This window comes from Oxyura jamaicensis, chromosome 9 (assembly GCF_011077185.1).
Source record: "Oxyura jamaicensis isolate SHBP4307 breed ruddy duck chromosome 9, BPBGC_Ojam_1.0, whole genome shotgun sequence".
Lineage (NCBI taxonomy): Eukaryota > Metazoa > Chordata > Aves > Anseriformes > Anatidae > Oxyura > Oxyura jamaicensis.
Window position 1 is genome coordinate 21,039,638 of NC_048901.1, and position 26,596 is coordinate 21,066,233.

Here is a 26,596-nt window from a genome sequence, read left to right on the forward strand (position 1 = left end):
GCCTAATGTAAATGTTTTATTTAAAGTAAAAATTGTGCACAAATAAAGGGAATGATTACTCAACAATGTTCAAGACCACATTCCACATGAAACAGGAAAATAGTGACAATATTAACTAGCAGAGCACCTATAAGAATCCAACTTGTGTACAAAAAGGTTAACTCCACATAAATACATCATGCTTCTGATGCAGACACTGTATTCAAAAAAAACAAAGCCTACCACCCTGAACTGTTTACACCCTATGTCCATTCTGAATATTCATGACACTTGCTATATGCTCAACAGTGAAAAATAATTGTTAATATCATGGCACTTGGGAGAAAATTAAAGTTTAAAAATGGACTTACAGTCATGTAAGATCTTTGTGATTTACCTCATCGACAATGGTTAGATATATAAATAGAAAAAGTATTCTTTTCTGTAACATTATCTTTTTTTTTTTTTGCTTTGAGCACAAAAGACAGTGTATATTACTCCATAACACTTCTGTGATGAACAGCAGAAATGCCCTTCCCTACATAAAGCCATTTTACTTAATACCCCATATGAAATTAAGCCACTGTACAAACCTTTTCTTGCTTGCTTTAAGTAACTTCAAAGTTTAATACCAATTAAGTCCTGATGTCTTAACTAGGCACCCAAGTGTAAGAGTCAAAGGCTAAACACTTGATCACACTTTTAAACTGTGATAATCTGCAAATCAACTGCATGCAAGCAGTTCATTTCACATGAACTAACCATGCTGAAGTTACCAGCTGCTCTTTAGAAACAGGTTTACTCTGATAGTTTACATTTGAAAATACACAACTTGAGTTCAAGGGAACCTGGTTTAACAGTGCAGAGGTTCAACATTTCCCTGAAACTGAGGCCCCTCCAATCACTTCCCAGTTTTGAAAACTCAGTCCAATATTTTGTTTCCTACTCACGTTGCAAAGAAAAGTATGAACCAAATCCCATACTACCAACTATTGTGCATTTGTGCAATCTCTCCCCTTGAAGCCAATGCGTAAGTGAAAAAATTCATCAGAAGATTGGTGCTATGAATTTACAGTTTCACCACACAAGGATTCTTCAAGGAGAGACATTGACTAAACAGAAATATTATTAAAAGCTTCAGATAAGGTTTGCTAACGTGTTTACAGACACTTAATGCTGTTTTCAGTAACACTCAGCTTGCCATACAGCTCTTATTTATATAATACAGATTCTTTTCTTCAATGTCTCTTAATCCCTTTTCCCCAAAATACAAAATAAAAATAAAAAAGTGATACATTTGGCATTTCTTCAGCCTAAGACATTCAAAACTATTCCTCAAACATTAAAAATAAGCTGTGCTGTATATTACACTGTTTACTAACGTGAAATGTAAGAAACGCACCTCCCGAAAGTCCTAGTTTGAACCGTTCTATTTATTCCAATCGCTTTACTATTGGATTTGAGTTTACTACTGACATGTAAGGTTTGATTGTGATTACAAATTACTGTCTATAAATGGAAAAGTTAAGGGAGTCATTGTGGACAGCACCTTTTTTTTTCTAGATGTGCTTTTTCCACTGGCAACAGTATGGCAGTGAGATTAAAAAAAGGGAAACAATGCCCTTACCTAGGCCATAGCTGTAACCTATGCAGTTCTAATACAGTAAGACAGAAACTGTGAAAGTAATAAATAATAGCATGAGGTTCTGCATTCTTCAGTATTAGCTGCCCATTCCTGCTAAATTGCACTCTACAGATTTTAATTTTTTAAAGTATTAATTGAATTCCACTTACTTAAACTGACAATACCACAAACAACCCTCACTGAAAGGGACAGGCTCAGAAAGGCACTCTGTGTATCAAACCATGTACAAGTCCTTGTATTATCATTTTGGAGTGAAGCCTATTGATTCTAATACTGAGTTAATCAATTCCTCTAGGACAGGCTCAATATACTCTATGAGAACAGCCATTCTTGACCTATTCAGTTTTAAAATCCGCTTTCCTTACTGTCATTTAAATCTGAAGGGCAAATGTAGCTGTAAGATGGAGCTGCAACTTTGACATCTAAGGAGAACAGGGATATCATACATTTAGATTTAGAACTACAAAAGTCATGAGGTCTTACTTGTCTTGCTGGAAAAATGGAAGTCCTTTAATGATATTTTATTACTTTCCCTAATGCAATTTGTATTCTTAAAGCAGTAAGAAAACTTTCCTTTATCAGAACACTGTATTGGCAAGTTATACAGCCAGATCCCATTGTTCAGTCAGGAACCCCCGAGACCAACCTCTATATTAAAATTCAAGTTTGGCAAGACTGCTGGGAAGTTTACGTTTTAAATCTTCTGGCATCCCGAGGTTCAGCACAACAACTGTCCCAGATGACAATTAATACAAAAAGAAAAATTACCGAGTAATCCACACTAGGTGGCAATGGTATGACGTTTTGTCATTCATTTTTATGCAAGTGCATTCAAATGAAGAGATGTTTATCCATGCAAAAACAGGGTAATAATTGGCACAGTCCAGAAATGGAGAATTCAGACACATTCCTCAGCTGACATCAAAAGAGGATTTATGTATTCAAAGCCTTCAAACTCAGACTGGTCAATCTTCTTCACAATATCGCTATTAAGATTAAAAACAGTTGTTAGCTCAACAAAATTAAAAGGCAGCAAGATTAGCTGGTAGTTTGTCTTAAAACATAGACCTTTACAATAGACTGCAACTGAGAACATTCCCCTGTTTTGCTTTTGACCCTCTCTTTCCTTATAACATTTTTCTAGCCCTTGCAACAGTGACAAAACACAAAACCACTCGGGAGCAATATTCTAAAAATAAAATGGCTTAAAGTAATGCAGAAATAAACCACACAACAAAACAGGTTTTCTCCTTCACGTGTTCGTTTCTTTTAAGTGATACCATTAAAATGTGTAAAATAGCACTTATTCATCCATTTTCAGACTAAAATTCTTTATAGTGGCTTTCCAACTGCTGATTTTTACATCATGCCATAGCACAATATTGAATCTGTCCATCCTAAGTCTACCATGAGGACACACGCAAGAATTTTCCAAACCAACATAAGAAATCATTATTTACTGCTTTACATACACTCTCTGTAATATAAATACAGCTATTCTATGATTTTATCTAACTCCTTCACTGACTTATCAATATGTCTTAAATTCTGTATTACTTACTCATCATCTGGAGTGAGCTGCACAGGTTCATTGGTGAACTGGGAATCAAAGTTATCCAGACCAAATTCTCCAGATATATTTGGTTTAAACGGAGGCACCACTTGCTTTTGCTCCATCTAAGAATAAATGCATTTAGTGACACCAAGAAGGAGTTACAACCTACTGAATTGTTTTTAAACAAGGCTGGAAGTTACTCTTAATTTTCTTTTGTATGCTTTCTGTGAGTATTCTATTAAATTACTGTAGCTACAGTACGTAAAAAGAATTTAAAGGTTCTGTATTATGACTGTGGTACATCAGTTAGGAGCTTACAGTTTTTGAAAGTTTTTTTTTTTTTTTTTTTTTTTTTTTTTTTTTTTTTTGTGGCATAATAAAGAAAGTAAGTCACACCAACAGGTATGCACATACCAGGTCCCAATCAACGTTGCGAAAAAACGGATGTCCCTGGATATCTGCAAATCCCGTTTGAGGATGGCAGCCTAAACGCTCTTTTGGATCCTGTGCAAGAACAAAAATATTTCTAAATTGGTGCCATGGCCTACACATGAATAAAAACACAAGCATTATGAATTCTGTGAGAAATTAAGAATTGTTATGGATTCTGTCACAAGGAGCAATGGAAAACTAAGTTAACATTATTTATTTTGGAAAGTGTTCCAAGTTACTGTCTGAAACAGGCATGAATATATGGAAGCCTATAACTGACATATATAAACAGCCACCCCATCTTTCCTCATTTTTATTTAGACCTATTTCAATGTACTGTAATCTAACCAAGCTCTGAAACACACAAGTGAATTTGACTCTTCCCTCCCAACGAGCAAACTGCCTATGCCAGGCAATTGCACTGGGATAGCAACTGCAAGTTTTGGATAGATACAGCTGAAAGATTATTTTAACAGGTCTTTCCACTAGGAGGCTGTAACACTATAGCTCTCAGTACAGGAGGACAGGAGGAAGCTGCAACAGAAGCAATTTTCTTTAACAGTATTACCTGCTGAGTAATTTTAACCAAATCTGGTTTCTCCTGCTATTCTCCCCCCACTTTTGCGACTCACTAAATAAAATCCAGCATGTGCTCAAACTAATCCACAGATGCATGTTTTAGCTAGTTAGCTACCAGCAAATAGCAAGTGCATAATGCCTCTGCATTTTCCTCAAGGAGGTCATCAGAAGTTGTCAGAGTGATTTGCTTAACTCCTATTTAAGTACCCAGATAAATCTGGTAAGGTTGTCCAATTCCCCAAGTTAAAGAAATTATTTAGAGCATTTCTAAACCTTTTAACCTGAAATTTACTCCCAACCCCAGACTAAGAATCTAAAACTTCAGGTTCTAAGAGAAGTATCTAAAACAGGTTTCCCAGCCCCATTAAAATTCTGCAGTATGTTCACACCTTTTCTACCCTATCTCTGCGTACAGCAGATAAGGTACATCTGATACACAACAATTAGTCAACAGGTTTTAAAAAACAGCTTCTCTTCAGAAGTCTCAAATTGTCTGATTTAGCTCTTACCTTATTAAGGAAACTCTTTAGAACACCTGCTGCTTTAACAGAAAGGGATCGGGGAATTCGGATCTGTTTTTCCAAAATTACTGCAAGAAATCAAGGTTCACATCAGCCTTTGCATCTTTAAGGTTAGGTTAAAGGTAAGTGGAGACAAAGCATTTAAGTATATGAACAGTCATTGTACTTACCTTGAAATAGATAGTCTTCTGTGTTCTGATCAGGATTGTCAGAACTTCCAACGATATCAAATGGTGACCTGCCTGCCATCATTTCAAACATAAGTACACCGAGTGCCCACCAGTCTACACTGAAGCCTAGAATTCACAAGAGAAAATACCGATAAAGGTTTTTTAGAGCAAAAATACAAACATTTTTAGGGCTAAAGCAAGACTTGTTTTAAGAATTAGCTCAAAAATTTAAGTATTGACAGTCGTTCTGAGTTCTCTATGAACTACTGAATAGAGGAGAGGTAACAGCTGTAACAGACATTACTTGGTTCATTGGGTGCAGGACAGGAAGGAACGCTGTACAAAGAAAAGGAAACTCAACAGGTTTAAAGGTTGGTGTTACAACCTTAAAGTCTTAGATTATGTATAAGCTTAGTCATTGCTAACCAACAGTGCATTATCTGAGGCGGGGGAAGGACAAGAAGGAAGTACGTGGTTCTTAATAGTAGAAAGACAGTCATTTATGGAGCTGAACATATCTATTTTATGATGCACTGCTAAAGAAAAAAATTTCCAGTGGCTAGGATTAGACTGATACAGTTTGTTTGGCCTATAAAGTTTGCGCAAGGAAGGATGGACAGAAGGACGTTATTAAGCCAGTCAAACAGAGACATTCAATTCAGTTAGTAGACTTAAAAGTACAGATACACTTTCTGTTGTTGTCGTTTTGGGTTTTAATTGGAAGTAGTTGTGGAACTTTTCAGAATCTTAAGGGAAGAAAAGATCAAAGATCTGCTTGGCACAGCACTGGAAGCTTAAGCAGAAAGGGTAAGTAGAGGAAACATACACAAAAAAAACTTTGCCTTCTGTACTCTCTTGCTTCAGGAATCTTGTGAACTTCCTAAACCAGCAATTGCATAGACAATTTCATTTTTTTAAACATTGAAACTTGTGATAGGGATGTCTGTTATCTAAGCCCTTTGCAACACGTTTATTACTATCCCTGCTGCCAGATACAAAGGTCCAAAAATGAACACAATTCAAGACAGCAAGTACATCATTAAGAGTATATAAAATAGTTATAAACAATAATAAGTTTAGAAGACCCGTGTTATTCTTCAAGATTGGTAAAAAGCTAAAATGTGGGAGACATGGTGTTTCTTTTGCTCAGTGTAATGTTTCCTGTCTTTGAAGGGTTTATTCACTTTTTCAGACAGAATGTTGAGTTAGATGGATCAGGTGTCTGATGGAGATTTGCATGTTCCATTGCCAAACAACCTGAGTAAGAGACAAGCCAAAAGTTATAAGAAAGCAGTGAAAAATGCAACTTACCGTAATCCTCTCCCCGAAGAATTTCGGGAGCAATATAGTTTGGAGTTCCACAGAATGTGCTAGTTGTATCTCCAGGCCTCAGTCCTTCCTGTAAAAAAGGATGGAGAAAAAATACATCTTAGGAAAAGATTCCACTCTCCCACTCCACTAAAGACTGCGCTTGGAATTAAGGCAAGAGTCCTGAATAAGCTGCTTTCATTTTGAAATGAGTTTACAGCCTATCTGCATTGTGTATAAACAAATACTTCAAACTTTCACCTTTTTATGTCTCTACATCTTTTAAATTAGAACAATTTCTTAATTGTTGATTTTACTGGTTAGCAAGGAACTGCAGCTTACCTTGCACATGCCATAATCTGTGAGTTTAATATGCCCTTCAGAATCTAGTAGCACATTATCCAGTTTTAAATCTCTGTAGATTATCCCCCGTTCATGTAAATAGTTCAATGCTAGGCTGATTTCAGCGGAATAAAACCTAGAGTAGAAAGAGATGTTGATCACCCAAACAATCAAAAAACCAAACCACCAAATCAGTCTTGGTAGAATGACACTTTCCTAAATAGCATCTTTTGTATTTCATTACATTTTTTTTCCAGGTGAGTAGGTAAGTTGTTTGCAATCATACAACCATCTCTATCCACAGTCACACACAAATTATTTTTAAGTAATATTAATTCTGGTGAAATCATTCCTTTCACCTCAACCTAAGATGAAATACATGCAAGAACTCAGCATTTGCCTAGATGTCTGTCCATGATTGTTCTAAAAAACACACAATCATTAGACAATTAAAAAAATACCACAGAAGTATTTTTCTAGAAAAAAATCAGAATCAGTTGCAGTCATCAACAGTAACGCTAATACAAGCAATTCGTGTTTCCAACTATAGCTCCTTCTTGAAACAAAAAATATTGTAGCTTGCAGCATTAAAATGAGGATGCAGTTTCAAATTTATTAAATTCTTCAGATCTGGAGAAGATTTGCAAGCTCACCACCGTAATCTCTGCTCTACTGTACTGTGTCAGAAAACTGGTTCTGATTAAATAAATCTGCAGTTAGACATACCTGGCATGTTCCTCTGGCAGTTTTCTTTGCCTCTGCATATGGAACATTAGATCTCCTCCATTTACATACTCAATAACAAAGAATAACCTGAAACACACAAAAGTGTATCACAAGTGATTCTATACAAGGCTGAAAGACTTGTTTATTGAACAGATATTTAGAATGTTACAGGTCTGTAACTGAACAATGTCAATTTAACTCCTCCCATCTCTCTGGTAACATGGTTGGCTTCACCTATTTCCTTTCCCTTTAATAAACTCCCAAAGTTAAAAAAAATCAAGTATACAAAGTTTTGCTAGATAATCTCTTTACTGCTAGAGGAAAGTAAGTAATCCTTCCCACAATCTTAATCCGTTACAACTCCTGCTTCTCATCATTATGTATGTGACTATATAAATAGATTGACATCCGTGTCTGTGCACACACAAAAAAAATCCATATTTTCCTTCATGATCCTCTTAATCTCGTTTGCTCATAATTGATATTACTAATATCTTACAAATACTCTCTTCTCACTAGCTTATCACCTTTTTGTACAGCAATGACATTGTTTAAATATACAGTAACTTTTATTTGTGCTGAAAATTATTACTGTATAGAATAGTAATTTACTCTGTTGAGATCTCTTTTCCTATATACAGGCACATGCACAAAAAATTTCATCTCTATTCCACTGTTTTCCATTTTAAACTCAGGCTCTGTTTTCCAATTTCTACTTAGAGAAATATCTTCAGAGTCTATGCATCATTTAGATTAATTTCTGTTTTTTTGTTTGTTTGTTTTTTCCTCCCATTTTAGTTTGTGTCTTCTACTTCCAATTCTCAAGCATCTTTTTTTCTGCTCTCTCTCTCTCTCTCTCTCTCTCTCTCTCTCTTTATTTTCAGAATCCTTCCCATTTTAACAATCAGTATTTCACAATCTTTTGCATCTTTCTAATCTGAAAAGCTTAGATGATAAACATGCCTTTTGTTCATAAACCACTACAGGACTTATCATCTCATGACCTTTACCTGCTTTCTGTCTGGAAACAAGAGTGTAGTCCAACAAGAAAGGGATGATTTGAAGCCTGTTCAAAAACGTGTTTCTCTGTCTGAACCCAATCAATGTCCTATTTAAGGAAAGAGACATTTGGATAAAGATTATTACACTTTGTAGGTCAAATACTAAAGACAATTAGCAGAAAAACTTGTGCAGATGAATGTAAAGTAGCATTATCAAATGCAGAAGAAATCAATGGTAGACCGAGAAATAGATGCAAAAGCTCTTGCATAGCAGACCACAGTCACTCAAATCTTTACAGAGTAGCCTAAACAAATCCTATCCTGGGTCCTGTCACTGGTGTTTGTGTAGAATAGGTCACCTGCCTCTCCATTCCCCCTCACGAGGAAGGTGTAGATCACAATGAGGTCTCCCCTCAGCCTCCTCTTCTCCAGGCTGAACAGGCCCAATGACCTCAGCCACTCCTCATATGTTTTCCCCTCCAGGCCCTTCACCATCTTCATCGCCCTCCTCTGGACACTCTCCAACAGTTTCACATCCTTTTTGTACTGTGGTGCCCAGAGCTGCACACAGTACTTGAGGTGAGGCCACACAAGCGCAGAGTAGTGGGACGATCACTTTCCTTGACCAACTAGCAATGCCATGCTTGATGCACCCCAGGATATGGTTGGCCCTCCTGGCTGCCAGGGCACACTGCTGGCTCATGTTCAACTTGCTGTCAACCACGACCCCCAGATCCCTCTCTGTGGGGCTGCTCTCCAGCATCTCGCTGCCCAGTCTGTACGTGCAGCCAGGGTTGCCCTGTCCCAGGTGCAGGACCCGGCACTTGCTCTTGTTAAACTTCATGCGGTTGGTGATTGCCCAGCTCTCCAGCCTGTCCAAATCTCTCTGCAAGGCCTTTCCACCCTCATCCAAGTCCACAACTCCTCCAAGTTTGGTGTTGTCGGCAAATTTGCTCAGAATACCTTCTAGTCCTACATCCTACAAATGTCAGGGAAATCTTCAGCAATGAGAGGAGTATGGCAGTTGAAGACTGCAATTCCTACAAACTACAAGTTTCCTCTAATCACTGTGTAAGCTACAACCTAATTAAGACAGACGACTGATTTGAAGAGCAAATGAAATAACATCGTGAGAATCTCATTTATGACAAAAAATCCACAAACTCGAACATATGAAAAACAGATTCCACCTCTTTTTCAGCCCAGGGAACGCAACAGAAGAAAACACTGAGTACTGCTCTAAAATAATGAAGTATGAGAGGCTCATTAACTTGAATTCTGCATGAGTTACTGCTGCAGACAATACCGATTATGACAGTGACAACACATGCTGACGTAATGAGGCTTATGGCAGAAACCACTGGCATTGGATGACTGCTATGAACTACCAGTCTGTTGATGAAGACCTCAAAATTGGTCACTTGTCTTGTGAACTTGTAAAAAAATACTTTTTAAGAAGTTGAATGTATAATGCATAATTTTCAACTAACATTGCACACCTAGAAGCCTTGGCATCCCCTTTGTTGCAGGTACCGAAGGTCTTCAGAATAATTGGCTGAGTTATTGATAAAAAGCTTGCCTACCTCATCATCATTGACGAGTTCTTTTTTCACCACCTTCATTGCATAAATGCGTTCCGTTTTCTTCAATCGAACAAGCAGTACTTTGGCATAACTGCCTCTTCCTATAACTCGGAGCAGATCAAAATCCTGAAGACCCAAACTGGAGGAAGCTTTGCCACTTTCTCTAATGCCCATTGCCTGGTGACAGAGATACTTTGGAATTAGTGAGCAGGCTTGTCAATTTTAACAATTGCAGTTGCTGTTGTTTAACGAAAGTTAACATTTCAAACAGAGCAGCAAAATGAATATAAACAAGTGATTCAAATAACACCTGTTATTCTTAAAACTGCACTACCCTTGAAAAGCAATGTCGGGAAAGGAAGGAGGCAGAAGCAACGTGGCAGATGAGAACAAGTGAAACTGGAAGAGTTTGAAATGCTTTCTAAATCAAAGTGCATCTCAACTCAAGTTTAAAGCTTGCAAGACATACATGCATACACCTGAGTTAGAATCCCACATGTGCTTTATGGACTAGTTTTAATTTTGTGACAAGATAAACTATGAAAGCATTGAAATAGAGACAGACTTGAAGATTTCTGAATATAGTTAGCATGGTTAGATACTTTACCTCTTTTTCTTCACCAACATGGTCCAAGCTCTCATGGCTTGATGGATTATATGGAATCACTAGAGGTGCAAGAAAAACAATTAGACTTGACATGAAAGAATTTCTTTTTCCCTAAAGTTTCCACACGCAAGAACTGAAGTAAGAGAGAAACAATTTAAATGTATGTAATATAAGCATTCAAAACTGGCAAACTTTTTTTGTTGTCGTTTCTGAACTATTGGAATAATTATTTTTGCTGCATTAACAACCACTATGGTTGTTAATATAGCAGACTAGAATCTGCTAATGATATTTGGAAACCTATTTAGACTAATCTCAACACAGAGCATCTTATTCAAAATATCAGCTTTTTGTTGTTTTAACTGAACATTGTCTATATCCAAATTCAAACATCAGGATGACCATTCTGACTGTTGCAAGAATAAATTTGTTTGTCTACTGATCATGTAGAAACCTTACTGATTTTTTTTTCTCACTGTAATTGTGTCCAGGGCTTTTTGTTTGTTTGTTCAGGACATTTAAAATATGCAGCTTATCAGTGGGAAAAGGTAGCTGACTACCCAGATTTTTCATTTTTAGCCTAGTTTCTTAAACTGCAAGATACAGAAAACTACATGATTTTTATATTTATTTTCCCCTTAGTATTAAGAATCTCTTATTAAAATTAAAACAAAATTTTAAGAATAATTTGCTTAAAGTTATCCTGTTCCATTTTAATATCCACGTTCCATCTATGTACAGTAAATTAAAGGATAAGAATTATTGATCTTACCTGATTCTACGTTATCTGGATGCACTGATGATGGATCCATAGGCATTATTGGTTCCTGCAATTAAGCACATTTTTGTAATAGACTGAAAAACATGAAAAACATTACTTTGGAGACAATAATCAATCCCCGAGGAATATAATCTAGCTACTTTTTAACATGATGAATCAACATAGTTACTGCTCTAATCCATACACAATGAATATTAAGAACGACTGTAGTCCTTATTTTACCTATTTTCCAGAAGTTATGACAAGTTTCCAGAAGCTGTTGAAGTGACAACTTAATACAACAGAGAAAAAGTAGTACAGCAGATCAGAACTGAGACAGAAAATCTCAAGTACTTTAGCAGTACATATATTAGTCAAATGAATTTGCAGAATATAGACTTGTAGATGTCTGCTTTTAATATTAAACTAGGAAAGATATTTATTTTATCCCCCCCCAAAGACTTAAGAACTAAAAGATAATTCCATCTCTTGAGAGAAGTCTCAAAATTTTTGTGCCTCAATCTTCCTTTTCTATATAGAAAATACTCAAGTAATCTAACAGATGTTTAGAGAATATATTTTACTTGCACTTCTCTTTGAAGATAGAAAATAGTGTCTGTGTGCATATATATGCTGACAAATGTACGTACACAGCGTAACAATACAGTGAAGGAAAAGGTAAATGTATCTGTCACAGGAATAACGGATGCAAGAATAAGACTGACTGAACTCTTCTCGCTGGACTGCCACTTCGCTAACTGACTCTGAAACTTTCTTGCCATTAACACAGCAGACAAAGAATGACAACCTTTCAATTTTCATCTAACATGATTATTTGCAGACTACAGTTTGAAAGCCGTTAGTATGAAGTGGGCTCTTTTGCTTCATTTCTTGTGTTTTTTTGTTTGTTTTTAAAAGGCAACTTTTCAGACAAACCATACTTACTGGCTGTAGTGTATGACGTCCACATTCAATAGTGACAAGCTTGTGACACTTCTTGTGAACAAGGAGTTTGCAATTGATGCATTTATATCCCTGGCGACCCAGGCCCCATATTCGGTCAGTGCAGATGGCACAATGAGCTCGCTAGAATGACAAACCAACAAAACCGACTGAAGAGCAAAAGTAAACAATAAAAACTATTTAGACACGCTCCACACTCTTGTTATTGAAGAACAGTGGATAAAAGATCAGAGAGACCCCAATGAATTTAGCACTACGCAAGAAGAGTCCCTATCTCAGAACTTAAAGATAGAACAGGCAGATACCACAGAAGAGCTCAGAAATTACGAATGAACAATAAGCAGCAACTGCCGTACAGGAAAGAATACATCTGCTTGGAAAGGTGCAGGCACAGTCAGGCTTTTCTGCTGCACGTGGACCCAGAGAGACGTGAGCCAACTCCAGGTCAAAAGCAGTGCAGGTAAACCAGCAAGTTGCTACAACCAAACTGACTTGCTAAGTGTCTCATCATCTCTCTGTGTAGACAAGTACTTAAGATTTGTAGAGAGAAAAGCAGGAGGGCAAAAGCTTCAGCACAGTTAAACCACCAGGTAACAGGGAATGGGAGGGTCACCACTCACTGAAGAACACTCAACACAACTCAAAAGAACCATGAAAACATGGTGCCTACAAAGCAAGAGGGAAAGTGATTCCATGATGGTGCCTTGACAGCCTTTGACTAGGAAGAGGTCAATGAGTGTTTCCCAGAGCATTGTAAGAAAAAAAAAAAGTAGAGTTAGATGAATAATGCTGAAGATGAGGTTTAGTGGAGACAATTTTGAACATTATTTAGCGCATGATACACTCAGCTTAGAAAAGAAAGAAGAGCACTGAAGCTGTCAAGAAACCTTGCTTATTCATTTTTAAAGATTTTTGTTTGTTTGTTTTAATAAACACAGCAGATAGCCTTCCTGATTCTTAACTGTATTTGACTATTGCTTCTTGAAAAAATTAAAAATGATCTGTTACTTATAGTTGCTTACATGCCACCATAAGCAGGATGTTTAGAAAAACATCTCAGCTTTTGTTTAAAAGTGTGTCATAAGCAACTCTGACTTTTATATTCCCAGAACATAAAGAACTGCAAATGCACTTTCAGCTCAGTCATCTAATGTGAGTGGTAAAGTTTGCCCTCTGTTAAGGTTTTAAGGGAACAATGGAGCATTTAACTAATATCATTACAGACTGTACTGAGAAATGAATAACAAACATTTATTTATTTTTGTTAAGTGCCTGATTTTATACTGAGAAAGTTTTCTGAAGCTGTAATTACCAAAAGTACTACAGACAATCAACAAAAATGAGAATAAATTTTGAGAGTAAATCTACCTTATAATTTTTCAAGGCAGTAGCATTAAAATTACAAAATTAGACAACCCTGTAACATGGTTTTAAATACCCAACAAGAGTCTCACCCTGTTAAATCGTTTGGCTTGGAAAGTGTGACCATTTGCACAATAGAGCTTTCGCCACCGGCGGGCGCCTCGGCGATAAATGGATTCTAAGAGGAAAAACATACGATTATATCCATAAAAATATAAACGCAGAACTACAATATCTTCTCATGGACAATTCCGTGTAAAGTGATGTGCAGAGTAAAGTTTCACTCTTGCAACATTATAGAAACACAGAGTAATGTTCTAAGTATCTTTTTCATTTTTTTAATTTTGGAGAAAATTTGACGTAGAATACTCTGACCAACTGTCAGTGAGTCGAAAGAAGGAAAACGGTCCAAACAATACAAGCACTTGTTTGCAGAACATGCACCTACCGTACCTAAACTCAAGGAGGAGCTGTGTGAAAGGGAAGGAGGGAAGAAGGTGCATTTCATGTGCATGCCATGATTTTTAAGATCGCTTGCGCAAATCCTCCAGTTTTAGGTCCACAGCCGCCACCTTATTTTTTCATTATCAGGAACCAAAATTGTGAACTATAATACACAAAACTACACTGAGTTGGAAACCTATTTCAGATTTAGTCTACGACCTTGTTATTTTCAGAAGAGCAGCACTGATCATACTGCCAAAGTTAATTTTTAAGCATGTACACTGACACTTGTCAGAGACTTGGATATCGAACTGACAGACGTGTTCATGCATAACATACCCATAAGCTTTTGTAACATGAATACTAGCAGCATAGAAGTCTACATTAAGACAGATGGAAAATCCCCTCTGTACTGGTTAGTACGTTTGCTAGCATGATTTAAAGGTCTTTGGAGAATACTCCTGACATTGCCTAAACATTGGTTTAAAACTGGTGATATGACACTTCATTACCACTGGTTACAAGCCTTTGCTCACATTAGTCAGCTAGCAATCTGACAACTACTAGAGACAGGAATAGAATAAAAAAACTGGCACGATAAAAGAGGCAAAAGCAAGGGAAGCAGAGACACATGGATAGTTAACAGAAATGCACAATGTTTTTATTAACAATGATTCAGAAATGACAAACAACACTTAATTTTAGCAAAAGTTTCTACTCCTTTTAAATATGTAAGTTGTAGAGATTTTGCATTATTAATACTTATAAGCACAGAAAGCCAAATGATAGAATATCAAAATTGTCAAGAAGAAGAAATCTATTCAATCTTCTAGAATAGGAATTCCTGATTTTAAGTACTTCTTAACTAAGACGCCTACTTACTATCTTCTCCTGGACAAGGCATGCCAGGCCGTTCTGGTACGCAAGGGAATACTGCAAGAAAAACATTAGCTTTCTATTAATCTTTGTTTCAGACATAAAAATCTTTGGGTTAAATACAACACTTCTTAAAGGCACTCAGAATGTATTTTAACAAAACTTCGTTTAGCAGAAAGCAAGCTGAGAAGTGCCCACAAAAATCTTACGCTAAACAAAACAACGATACACATGAGAAATACAACCAAACAGCAGAGCAAGGGAAATTATTTCCTAACAAAAGTAACTAGCAACAGCTAACGATGATGGTTTCTCATGTGGCCCATCACTGCAGTCAGTACATGGAAACCTTGACTATAAATACCATACTACAGTATCCTAACAGCCAAATATGATCTTGTCTATACTAGTCCTTTTTTCCACTGTTATATATATTATTTATATACAAAACCAGATACAATTATTTTCTAGTTTTTAAAAGATTTTCTGGGAAGCTGAAAAGCTGTCTCTTTCTTCCAGCCAAGCTGACGAAGAACTGTGGGTGCTGTATAACATACATACATATTTTCTACCATTCATTGCCAGCAAGCACACAAAGGCCCTTGGGATGGATGAACAAATGCGAGATGGGAGCTGTCTCATCAATAAACTAATACCAAAGTATTTTATCTTCACTTAATTTCATAAAAGTAATTTATTTAAGTGCTGACAGCAAAAAAGTGTGGTGCATGGGCTTCAGCATCCTCTTGACAGGATGCCACAGTAGACTTTAACTGAGGAAGCTGGAGTAGTGCAAAAGACACAGATAACATGTAAAAATTACGCTTCTTTGTAAGTGCAATCATTAGAAGTAATATATTGAATTTCACCATACCATGAATTAGAAGCTCTGAATCCTTGTTTAGTTCATACAACCGAAAGGCTTCTTCCAACTCTAGCTGGGAAGAAACTGTACATGGGTCTCCTGCAGAAAGAAAAGAGAACAATACAAAGCTTAACCCAATTAGTTCTGTGCCATTCATCAGTTCCCTCACAGTTGTTCCTAAGATTATTATTGTAGGAAAACAAAACAATATTCTCCTGCATGGTAGTACTTATTTTTCATTCTGTTCAGAGAGTACATCTGAAAATAGTCCTATTGAATGCTTTCAGGGGAAATAAGAATCTAAGATACTCCCAAGTAGCAAGCAGATCATAATCACAAAATATCATTGGCTTCGTCTCCTATGATCTTAGGCATTATTTCAGTACAAGAGGTGCAGGATACCTTATGGAAAAATTTTATGGAAATAAAGGAGATCACGCTAGAGACCTACTGTATGCAGTATCAGGAGCAAGAAGGGCCATAAATTCTAACCTTGGACCCCTTTCCTTTGGACACCTGCTTCTTGAGATTCATCTGAAAATCTCCTCTGATATTTTAATTCACCTCCTGAGACTCTCAGTGTTTGGAAACTTATAAATACTCAAAGGAACAGCCATGCAATGAAAATCTTTCTTCAGCATCTGATGCAGATTAGTACTGCTGTTAAAAAAATCCCCCCAAAAGAAGAAATCTTCTTCAAAGTATTTTCCCTTGAAGTGATACTACAACTGAAACACTTCCGAATCATTGCTGAATCTGAATTATCTCTGCCCCAGTGAAGAAAACTTCTGGTTATCAATTTGTTTTCTCCACCTGCACAAGATATCCTGTGCGAGAACACAGGACTTCTCTCTGCCTGCTTGTACACTACCACATGGGCAGCACAAGCTTCCTTCTAGCTGAAATTCCATACAGCCAACCCTGACAATTTTTTAACAGAAATACTACTCTCCACTCCCTTAACAGGTAAGCTAGTTGCAAGTAACAGAAATTGGAGGAAGGCAGAACAACTTCCATCTCACCTAAGCTGAATCTAATTAGCAAGGTCTGCTGCTTCCAGTCTGCAGTCACTACCACGGTATGAAAGCCAAGCAACAACTTATGAACTGTTCTCTACTAAAGTATAACAAAATTAATAGGGACATTGCTGAGGTTCTGCACTAGAACCACATACCCAGCAGGCAGAGAGATATTTAAAACCTGCCCTACCAAAGTTTTTCTAGATAATTTGTTTTGGTTCTAATGAATCCATTCATTTTCATTGCTAAAACACTAGTAATAGATCTAGACTGTCCATTATCAGAATTCTACCTTTATTCTTTTCTGAATTTCATAATAGTCAAAACCACTCCAGTCTTTGAAGTCACCTTTACTTAGCCATTTTTCATCATACTGCAGGTCCCTGCCCCATTAGCCTATCTGGACATCAAACCGCCTACCCACCGCACAAACTCACACAATGGAGAGCACGGCAGGAGGAGAAGGAACAACTATTTATTCAAACTCACTGAGAATCAACAAACCAGTTTTTCTTCATTTGTTTTTGACACCTGTGCAAACAGTCTTGTGTTTCTTTTTGGCAGAAGAAAGGGAGGCTTTCAAGAGCATACGCAGTGCTTTGAACTAGGCATAGAAGGCTTAGAGACATTAGTAGGAAGCTTCATAATTAAATCTGACTTGCACATTTATTTTTTATTGGTGATCACAATGGCAGTACTGTTTAACTGATCTTTCCCACAATGCCTTCAGATTCACAATTTCATTTTAAAAATCTAATGGGGAGTAACAGCAGTCTTAAATTAAAGTATTTTTAACGGTGGCTAGGTATTAAAAAAACAGATGTGTTACAAATCTTCTTTCAATGACAAGCTAGCAATAAATTTGCAGTTATCTAAAGCCAGATAAAATATCAATGGAAAATATTCAATTTTGACTTATTTAACAAGAAGTTCAAAACAAAAGTTTTACTAAAAACAAATCAAGTTCAACTCAATTTTCCAGTTGAACCTGACCTTTTTTTGTTTCTGTTCAACTAAATTAGATTTGCCTTTGTGTGATTACCTCTCAGAAACAGTAGTAGTTATACACAAAGTAGTTATACACAACATTCTACACCTGCACTCTATCCTAAGTGAACACATGAAAAAAAGTCCAACTGCAGTACTCCTATTTGTACCTGATCAAAGAGCAAAAGTTGAACAGAACAATCTGTTGCTTCAAGTAAACCATTAGATCTGCACATTTTTAATTATTATTTTTACAAGCATGTTTCATTAAAAAGAGGTGTACTTCTTACTGTGACTCTCCAGACTCTTCCTCTTCAGTGAAAAGTCTACCATCCTCCCTCAGATAAAACAAACCAGCCAGCTTACTGCAAAGCGCACATCCAACTCAAATAGCACCACTGCACAGAAGTTTGGCCATATACACTGCTCCGTTCCTTAACTGCATCTGCCTTGTGTGAATAACCTGGGAATCCTGGTGAGGGAGTGGGGCAGAAAACCTGCTTAGAATCTGAAGACCGGAATCTTCAGCACACCTGCCCGTATTACACTTCCAAAATCAACTTTAGTCTGTGTTTAGTTCTAAGCCCTGAATAAACTGGCACTCACCCAATTCTGAATGGGAAAGCTGTGAGAAAACAGGTTTACAAGCACCATTTATGCTAATCACTGCATACAAATACTAATCACTGCAGACAAATCACTGCACATTATGGCCTTTTATGCCATCAAGTAGTTAGCATGCTAACATAACTCAACAACTATTTCATAATTCAGATGTCTCTGGTGCAGCTCAAAACTTGCGTAGAACACTTTCTTTATGGCATTGGTGTAAGAACTACAATTAAGCTTTTCAAAACATTCCTAATGTGTACATACAGCTCAGAAGGGACACTGGACTACATCTGTTAAGAAAAACGGAGAAATGGCTTAATTTTCTTCATGTGAAGTAAACAATAACACGGATCATTCAGACCTACCATTCAGAGAAGTATTTTCTTTCAATTTTTTCTTCTAATACTTGTAAAAAGTTTAATTAACAACTATGCATTGTTAGACTTTAGATTGCTACAGGAACAGCTGATGCAAACACTCAAAATACAACCTTTTGTGGTTACATGTACAACTATATATTGAATTGTACCAACACTTCATACAAATATGGTATTTTGTATCATTAAGGTTAGTTTAACTTTTTGAAACAGTTAAGGCTTATGGGGAATAATGGGCTTCTTCAAGTGTAAACGCACATTTACCATTTCCTTCCTAAAAAGTCCAAACATTGAATTCACATTTTAATGGTCACTGGATTATTTATTTGCTTAAAAAAAGAAAAAGAAACAGAGCTCCACACGAAGTGATTTGAAATAACAACATTTAAGATATACTTACAAGGGCATTGGGTAGCCATTACTTCTGCAGTCAGATTTACCATTTCTAAAAACATTGAGCTTATCTCATGAAGGCAGAGAGAAAGGGAAAGATGAAAGGGAGAGGACAGATTGAAAGCTCAGCACCATATTGATCGGATATTTGTCAGAAAGCCAAGTGGCAAGTATTGATTTACCTTCTTCATCAATCCATTTCATGGTGAAAAGCTGTTCGTTATCAAAGGAGCACATGTCGCGGACTTCACTGCACAGTCCCTCAAATGAGATGGAAGGTTCAAAATATGTTATCATGATGTCCCTGAGCAAGAGAAAAAACAGATCTGAGAAACTACACTGTAATACGTAGCATTTCATCATTACCTCTAATGCCTTCCACATACTACTAACATAAAGCCCACCTCTTGTCGCAGCCCCCTAAAAAAAGTCTTAAAGTGATATTAGTAAGCCATTAGCACCAAGAACCCTTCCTACAGCAAGTCAGGCTCCAAGAGGTTTTTATTACTGCTTTGACATTTATTCCTCCAGCCATCTGCTTTTGAAAAGAGTAAGATTTAAATGCCCGAGTAACTTTGAAGTGAGCTGTAGGAGATTTTAACGGCACACAGAAATGAAATGTTACATCAGTGGAAAACAAAGAATTAAATGCTGCAAACATTTTGAAGGACATTACTAATGTATTGGTGGTTTTCCTCGCTCTAACAAGTTATTTTGTTACTAGTTACCAAAATATTTAAAGAACGTATACATCTTCTCCAACTAAATTTTAATTGCATAGATGTTATGAAACATTAAAGACAAATATTAAACAGGTTGCCTACCAGATTAGAGGGTGGAAAAAAGTTCCAAATATTTGAAGTGCCTTTAGAAAGACCTGGTGATGCTTCACCACAATGACAGGGAGGGCGACCAGACGAGCAAAGCATATACTTAGATTTAAAATTTAGTGCGTTACTGTTATGCAGAACTGGTATTTCTGTTATAATCAAGATGGAGAGTGAGTTAACCTGATGCTTTAAACGCATTAACATAACACGCTGACCCACTGTCTTGGTATTTGCTGGGCCTTACAGGGCAACAGGTGACTCAGGGTAGCAGCCCTTTAAGCAAAGGATGCCAGAGGTACAGTTCAGAGGAAGGTGGAGAGGAAGGGAGGAAAAAAAAAAGATGACTGTTTACAACACTACACTTCAAACATCTTGTATAAGCCTGACATTTGACCTGTGACACTCCTCTTCCCCCCAAAATTCGACCAGTTAAAGATTCATTTGTTTGGTGCAGTTGTCAACGCCAGCACTATTTGGTGGTGGTGGGGAACGGAAACAGTCACCACTTTTATCCGGTCAAAATCCACATCAAGGCACCCACCAGACTGAAATGTATGCATCAAGATCAATGTCAGTAAATCACCTCGCACAGGGGCAGAGTTGTATCCAGCGGTTTGTGGCTTACACTGTGGTCACCGAACATGAAACACTTCCAGGAGGGGCAGCAAACAGGCACAATAAATGTGTGTCTGAATATTACAGAGGCTCCTTTGAGTTCAACAGCACACAAACTAGCAATTTCTAAGCACGCTAAAACATCCTACTTCTGGCCTTATGAGCACAGAGTTAGTTTAGTTAGAGGAAAGACTCCATTAAACTGTTAGGAAACTGAAATTACACCTCAATCTGAATGAAAGTCAGAAATCTACTATGTTATTTGTCTGAGGAATTGCTCCTCTTCTTTCCACACAAGACAAAACAATATCTGCACCCTGATACGTAGAGATGCTTAACGCAAAGCTAGAAAAAAAAAAAAGAGAAAGAATGGAAAAAGCCAATGAGTCGCTCTGCTGACACCACCGACATCAGGATGGAATCAGAGTTGAGAGGAGTGAAGTAGCAGCTCTGCTCCATTTCTATTCAGGGCTAGATCTCGCACGCGCTGCTGACACCAGGCGAGCGAGGAGGCCCTGCTAGGAGGCAAAGCCTCAACCTGCATTTCCTGTTTGTCAGGGACCTACCTCTTTGCGAGGAGATAAGGCACCGCACCGCTTAGCAACTTCACTGATTTGCAGCTGAAGTTCACCATCCCTTTGTTTATCCCCCCAACACACACAGATTTATTTCTTAAATAAAAGGTTACGTTCTGCAGGGCACTAAGAAGTCAGAGCTGAACATTTCAACTTTTCCAGTTTATTCTGTGATTGAACCGGTGCACAATGGGAGAGGGTGGGTTCGAGCTGCATGACCGTATGACTGCTACTGGCAGACAAGAGGCAGGTGACAGACCACAGTCCTGACAGGCGGTAATCACTGCTGCTCTAGCGAAAACTGAAGTTTAAAAAAAATTACTAAAAACTGTTTAATTTTTTTTTTCAAGTCCACATGTTTATCTCTACATCACTACAGTGACCAGCAAATGTCACATATCCACAATATTAAGATGTGCTGAACAGCTTAGAAACGAAAATCCTTCCCTTCTTGATGAAGTAAAGCTGATCCAGACTGAATGAACTCTTCCTACTTGTTGCCTTCAAGTGGCAAAACAGTTGGCCTTCAAATGGAAAACTAGTTGCCCTTCAAGTAAAGGGGGAGTTTATTTTAGAATTTAATTCTCTAAAGTATTACACTACTAACTTCAGTCAGACACGTATCAGACAGCGGAGAACAGACCTGGAAAAGCACCCAGCCTGAACCAACCAACACCAACTTGTTGGCGCGTTTTGCAGAACCCTAGCCAAAAGTGATATTAAACCAAAGGAGGAATGTAAATATGAACAAGAGGCTACAAGCAACACCTAGCACGTTTCTTTCTACAGACGAGAAGGCAGCTTTACATGATGCAGGAACTGAAAGATTACAGGTCTTCCTACAAGCTCACTTTGCAACTTTAACCATAGTGGTGTCACTGACGCTTTCTCCTGAGCTAAGTCTCACTTCCAGCGTAGTTCTGCTGTCACACCTTCACGTTTTATGGCACTTTCCACACTTCTTGCACCTAAGACCACTCTGATGCTGTCTTCATTAGGAAAGAGCTGTACTGATGCAAGTCCCACCTTTCCTCCGACATCAAACAGCTTCTTTCTCATGCCTTTTCTTTTATAGATCATCCAGCAGTCACAAGGGCCTTTAGCAACAACAAAGAGAAAAAACACACAATGCTGACAGTTAAGTGCAATTGAATACACCTATCTCACTCTCTGCTTCTAAACTCAAGCTTCCGTGGGAGGCTACTGCTTGAGATTTTTCTGTCTGGAGCCTCATACGGCTATCACCTATCTCTGCATCCTCAGGTATATCTAACCACATATTAATCACATATCCACACGCTTATCACACACCTATGTCAGTTGTTAAGGCTTTAGCTGACTGAAATTAGCCCATGCAAGAATTCTCCTGGAGAATTCCGCTGTTTCTGTTATCTTTGCTGTAAGATCCGATAAGATCCAGGCACTGCTATTTACACGATTTAAGCGTCTCTTTCTCCAGGAAAGGCCTGAGGTCTGGAACTTGCCTCCTCCTGCACAATCGCTTTTTCTGGGGAAAAAAATACATCACCAGAAAAAAACAGCCAGCCCCAAAATGAAATTGGTGTTGAAACTGCAAGAATGGGTAAAAGTATGTTTACAGGCTCGAACCAAAGCTGAACACTCTCTTTTGCAGAACTTCACATTCAACAGACAACAGAAGATACCGAGATGAAAATCTGACCAGAAAGTTCTCAAGACAAAGAATAATATAAACAAAGGATGTGAGAAATCAAAAACTTTTAAAAGTAATTTTCTGGAAATATCTACGAAGGTGCATTTTACAATTAAAATGGAACTCGTTTTTCCCCACCACTTATTCCACTCCTGTAAAATTAAGAAAAGAAGCTAATTTAACATGTATTGCGAGAGGACTGTCAGGAGTATTTTTCATTCAAAACAAATCAGTCAGTCTGTGGGTAAAGCACTGCTATCTTATGCCTTTAACGACACGAGAAGTCTAACCTACATTACAGCCGATGCAGTTAAAACAGCGCAAATCAATATCAACCACTGAAAAAAAAAGCTAGCAGTTCAAGTCATGACAGAAAATGGTTCTACAAGACTGCTTTTTTTTTTTAAATCAGCATAAATTCTATAGAATTCATAATGCACACGCAGCCTATCACCCCTACCTGCTCTCACCCACTACAACGCAATCCTCCCTGATGTATCAGCTTCTGGTACTGAACTGACACAAAGCATCTACAACAAATGAGATGAGCCAAAAAGTAAACTTTTAAAAAATAATTAGACACCTAAAATGGCTGTAATTACAGATGCTGTCTAAGTGCTGCACACTTGAAGCTGATACACATTGTTACTGTATCAACGAAAAAGCACTAAGCTTTAGTTACAATAAATTCCTACCAACTCAGTCAGGAACCTCTGTCACACACCCTGCCCTGATGACAGTAACCCTTTAAAACAGATAAGACTAGTTTCAGCCTTTTAAACTAACCCTATGATAAAACTGGCTTACTTGAGAGAAGGAAATATCAGGGTAAACTCAACCCAATTCCCAAGTGTTTGGGATTTCCCATCCTCTTATTCTCATGATCTGTTTTAGGAAAATTTTCCTTCCTGGTTTTACATATTGCATGAATTTATGGTACAGAATTACCACTGCATAGTTGAATGAAACAAAGACCCTTCAAAGAGTTCATCATGAAAGCCTTTGTCTCGGCTGAGAAAAGCAATTAGGCTCTTGGCCAGACGAAGCGATGTTCTGGGGCTGGGCCTCAGCCTCCAGAGCTGGCAGGAGCAGCCCCACCGCCAGGCTCCAACCTTCCAAGAGCCAACCCGGGCTTCTGCCTTGCTGGGCTGGGGTTTTCTTGGGGGAAGCTTTTTTTTTTTTCCTTTGACCAGACACAACAAGAGGAAGTTGAAAAGACCTTCCAAGCGACATTTGCACGGTAACTTCTACATTCCATTTAAAGGCTTCTATCAGAAAAAAAAGTTAAGAGAGATTAACATTTCCTGATTAACAGTATTTCCCTAAAAATCCTCTATCCAGCTCTCATCTTATACAGTTTGTTTGATTAAAGCAAAAATGCTGCCATTATTATCATGCATGTGGATATCAGCATTTAGATCCTCAGTCTCCAAGTCATTCCAGGGCAAGTAGAATGTTTTCCTGTGCTATCCATTTCTTGATAATGCCAGCTTGACAAGTGGGCATGAGACTTGCTTTGTAGGAGAGTGGAGGGAATAATTTGTTTTGACCTCGAAATGAATCATTACAAAGGCATTCAGCCTGTTAGTTTGTTGGTTAACCAACTGTCCATATGATTCAGTGCCATTATTAAAAGTAAACAGACAAATTGCTTTAACAGTTAAAAAGTCAGCAGACGAAACTCAGATGAAACTCAAAGAAAACATTCCGGTGCCTGTGAAATTGCTACCTAATACTTAAAGTGTCATGAGCCAGCATTCCTCTCCGATGTAGCAGTTTTCTTCTGCACTCCCACAAACCTGGGCTGCTTTATCTCTGTTCTTGCGCCACAGCCTCCCAACGCTAAAGCAAGAAATCAAATGATTGCATGTGGAAGTGATCAAGATTAAAACTGACCCAGCAGAAGAAAAATAAATGGTTTTAATCCAGAGCAATTTCCACTTTAGTTCACTGCCTGACCAAATGAACGCTTCTGTCAGCTAATAGCCAGGGCCATCTCCACTTCTTTAAGAAATTGCGCATTAAAGAGACTGTAAAAGAGCAGAGGATTTCACATAGTATTAGTTTGAAAGCATTTCACAGACCTCATAAAATCAGATTATGCCACATTTTTGCACAGATTGCACAGCTCTTTTGTCAAGAAAAGCCCCAAAGCAGATGCAGGCCAGAAACAAAAGGCATTAGCAAATGCCAAGCACTCAGCAACGCTTCTATACCTCTCCTTAAAACTGTAATGCTATAGAGATCAGACAGCAAACACCGTAAATATAAGTCTTTTCTTGTACTTAACACGGGTAACTGGAAGGAAGCTGTCGAGAGTGCCTAGAGCTCAATCTTAACCCAAAAATGCAACCTGCGTTGTTTTCTGATTAGATCACCTCCTTCCCAAGTCAGTGGCCTTGCTCTCAGGCTTTTAAAGTCGGCTCCTCTAACTGTCGGTGCCTAACAGGGCGTCGCGCACCCACAGCGGGGCAGAATTTGTGTTATATTTGTCATTACAAGCTGCTGCTGGGGAGCAGCACCCAGGCTCTCCCTCTGAACGCCTCCAGCGCTTGTTACACGGGGCAGCAGCTCGCTGCCATTCGGCCCCCTCATAAACCCCCGGGGAATACCCCAGGACCCTACGGGGCGGGTTTTCAGCCCAACACCGCTCCTTCAGACCCGAGAAGAGCCCAACACACAGCGCCCAGCCCCAAAACACATTTTTTTTTCCCCATTTTCCCCGGCCGTAGCACCGAGAGCGCCGCGGGGGGGAGGGGGGCAGCGCGGGCCCGGCTGTGAATTGAGAACCGGGCCGTGAGGAGGGCACCGGGCGGGCCTCCGGTCCCGCCGCCGCACTCACCCCTTGTAGTAGGCTTTCACGCGGACCTGGTGACCGCCGTCCCCGCCGAGGCCGCCCCCTCCGCCGCCCGGAGCCGACATGGTGCCGCTGCCGTCCCGCTGCGTCGGCATCCCCGGGGCGGCGGCGGCGGCCGGGGCGGGCCGGGGCCGGGGCCGTGAGCGGGCTGGGGCCGGGCCGGGGCCGCGCTACGAGGAGGCGGCGGCCGCGCGCCCCCCGCCGTCCCTCAGCCCGCCCAGGCCGGGCGGGACCACTGCGGGGAGGAAAGGGGGGGAGCGGCGGAGCCCAAGAGGCGCCCGCACCCCCGTGACGGAGCGGGGCGGGCGGGGCGCAAGGGATTTCCTCCCCCCCGGTGGCTCCGCCGCTTGGTACGGCCCGCCGGGAGCGCGCAGCGACTGCCGGGCAGGGGGCGGCCCCGCGGCTGCGCGGGAGCGAGCACGGGCAGGGGTCGCGCTGGGCGTTCGGTGCAGGTGGAGCTTAAAGTGCCGTACAGCGAGTGTGGTGTTTTGTGTTTTTTTTTTTCCAAAGAAAACACAAAGGATGGTTTTTAACTAAAGGGAATGGAACGTTTAAGATCTAAGAAAAGGTATTTTATTAGAACTGTTAATCATAAATTGGTTCCGTGAGGCTTTCCCTATTTATCACGACGTTGGTAGCGTCGTTGATAACGCGTATTTATTTTGCCCAGCACTTCCTTGAGAGATGGATGTTTCTGGGAATCCTGAGGGATACATAACCTTTGTTTTGTTCTGATACAGTACAAACACTTCCTTTCTTCCCCACTGCCTCCTTGCTGTAATCAGCACCACACCCGGATGTTTGTTAAAGCAGCGCGGAACTCAGCCGCTTTGTGCTCCCCAGCAGGCTGCCACACGAGACCTGCACATTCCAATCGTGCACCTTACGTTTATGATAAAGTAACTTAAAGCCCCATTTGCTGTTTTCCTTGCAGGAGGTTA

At 39.1% G+C, this 26,596-nt stretch overlaps 1 protein-coding gene across 2 annotated transcripts; it reads right to left on the reverse strand.

Moving 5' to 3' along the window:
- PRKCI (protein kinase C iota) lies at positions 1-25,934 on the reverse strand. 2 transcript variants are annotated; one of them, XM_035334171.1, is made up of 19 exons: positions 25,816-25,934; positions 25,641-25,777; positions 19,289-19,410; positions 15,728-15,817; positions 14,860-14,910; positions 13,626-13,711; positions 12,154-12,294; positions 11,221-11,275; positions 10,449-10,507; positions 9,842-10,018; positions 8,268-8,365; positions 7,258-7,344; positions 6,532-6,667; positions 6,193-6,280; positions 4,882-5,007; positions 4,700-4,779; positions 3,594-3,683; positions 3,186-3,301; positions 1-2,610 (listed from the first exon to the last, which is right to left on the reverse strand). In XM_035334171.1, exons 2-19 carry the CDS (start codon positions 25,748-25,750, stop codon positions 2,523-2,525), a joined length of 1,800 nt encoding a protein of 599 aa, XP_035190062.1. In that variant the 5' UTR covers positions 25,751-25,777; positions 25,816-25,934; the 3' UTR covers positions 1-2,522. The 2 variants fall into 2 exon arrangements, with proteins under 2 accessions (XP_035190062.1, XP_035190063.1); XM_035334172.1 differs by lacking the exons at positions 13,626-13,711; positions 25,641-25,777; positions 25,816-25,934 and having other exon boundaries at positions 19,289-19,340.
- Positions 25,935-26,596: the final 662 nt, after the last annotated feature.

Excerpts from the sequence above, each read along its gene's own strand:
- PRKCI (XM_035334171.1), bottom strand. The coding sequence starts at position 25,750 with ATGCCGACGCAGCGGGACGGCAGCGGCACCATGTCGGCTCCGGGCGGC. Across the intron at positions 11,276-12,153 it reads GACGTCATACACTACAGCCA|GAACCAATAATGCCTATGGA; the intron begins GTAAGTATGGTT and ends GCTTAATTGCAG. Across the intron at positions 6,281-6,531 it reads CAGATTATGGCATGTGCAAG|GAAGGACTGAGGCCTGGAGA; the intron begins GTAAGCTGCAGT and ends CCTTTTTTACAG.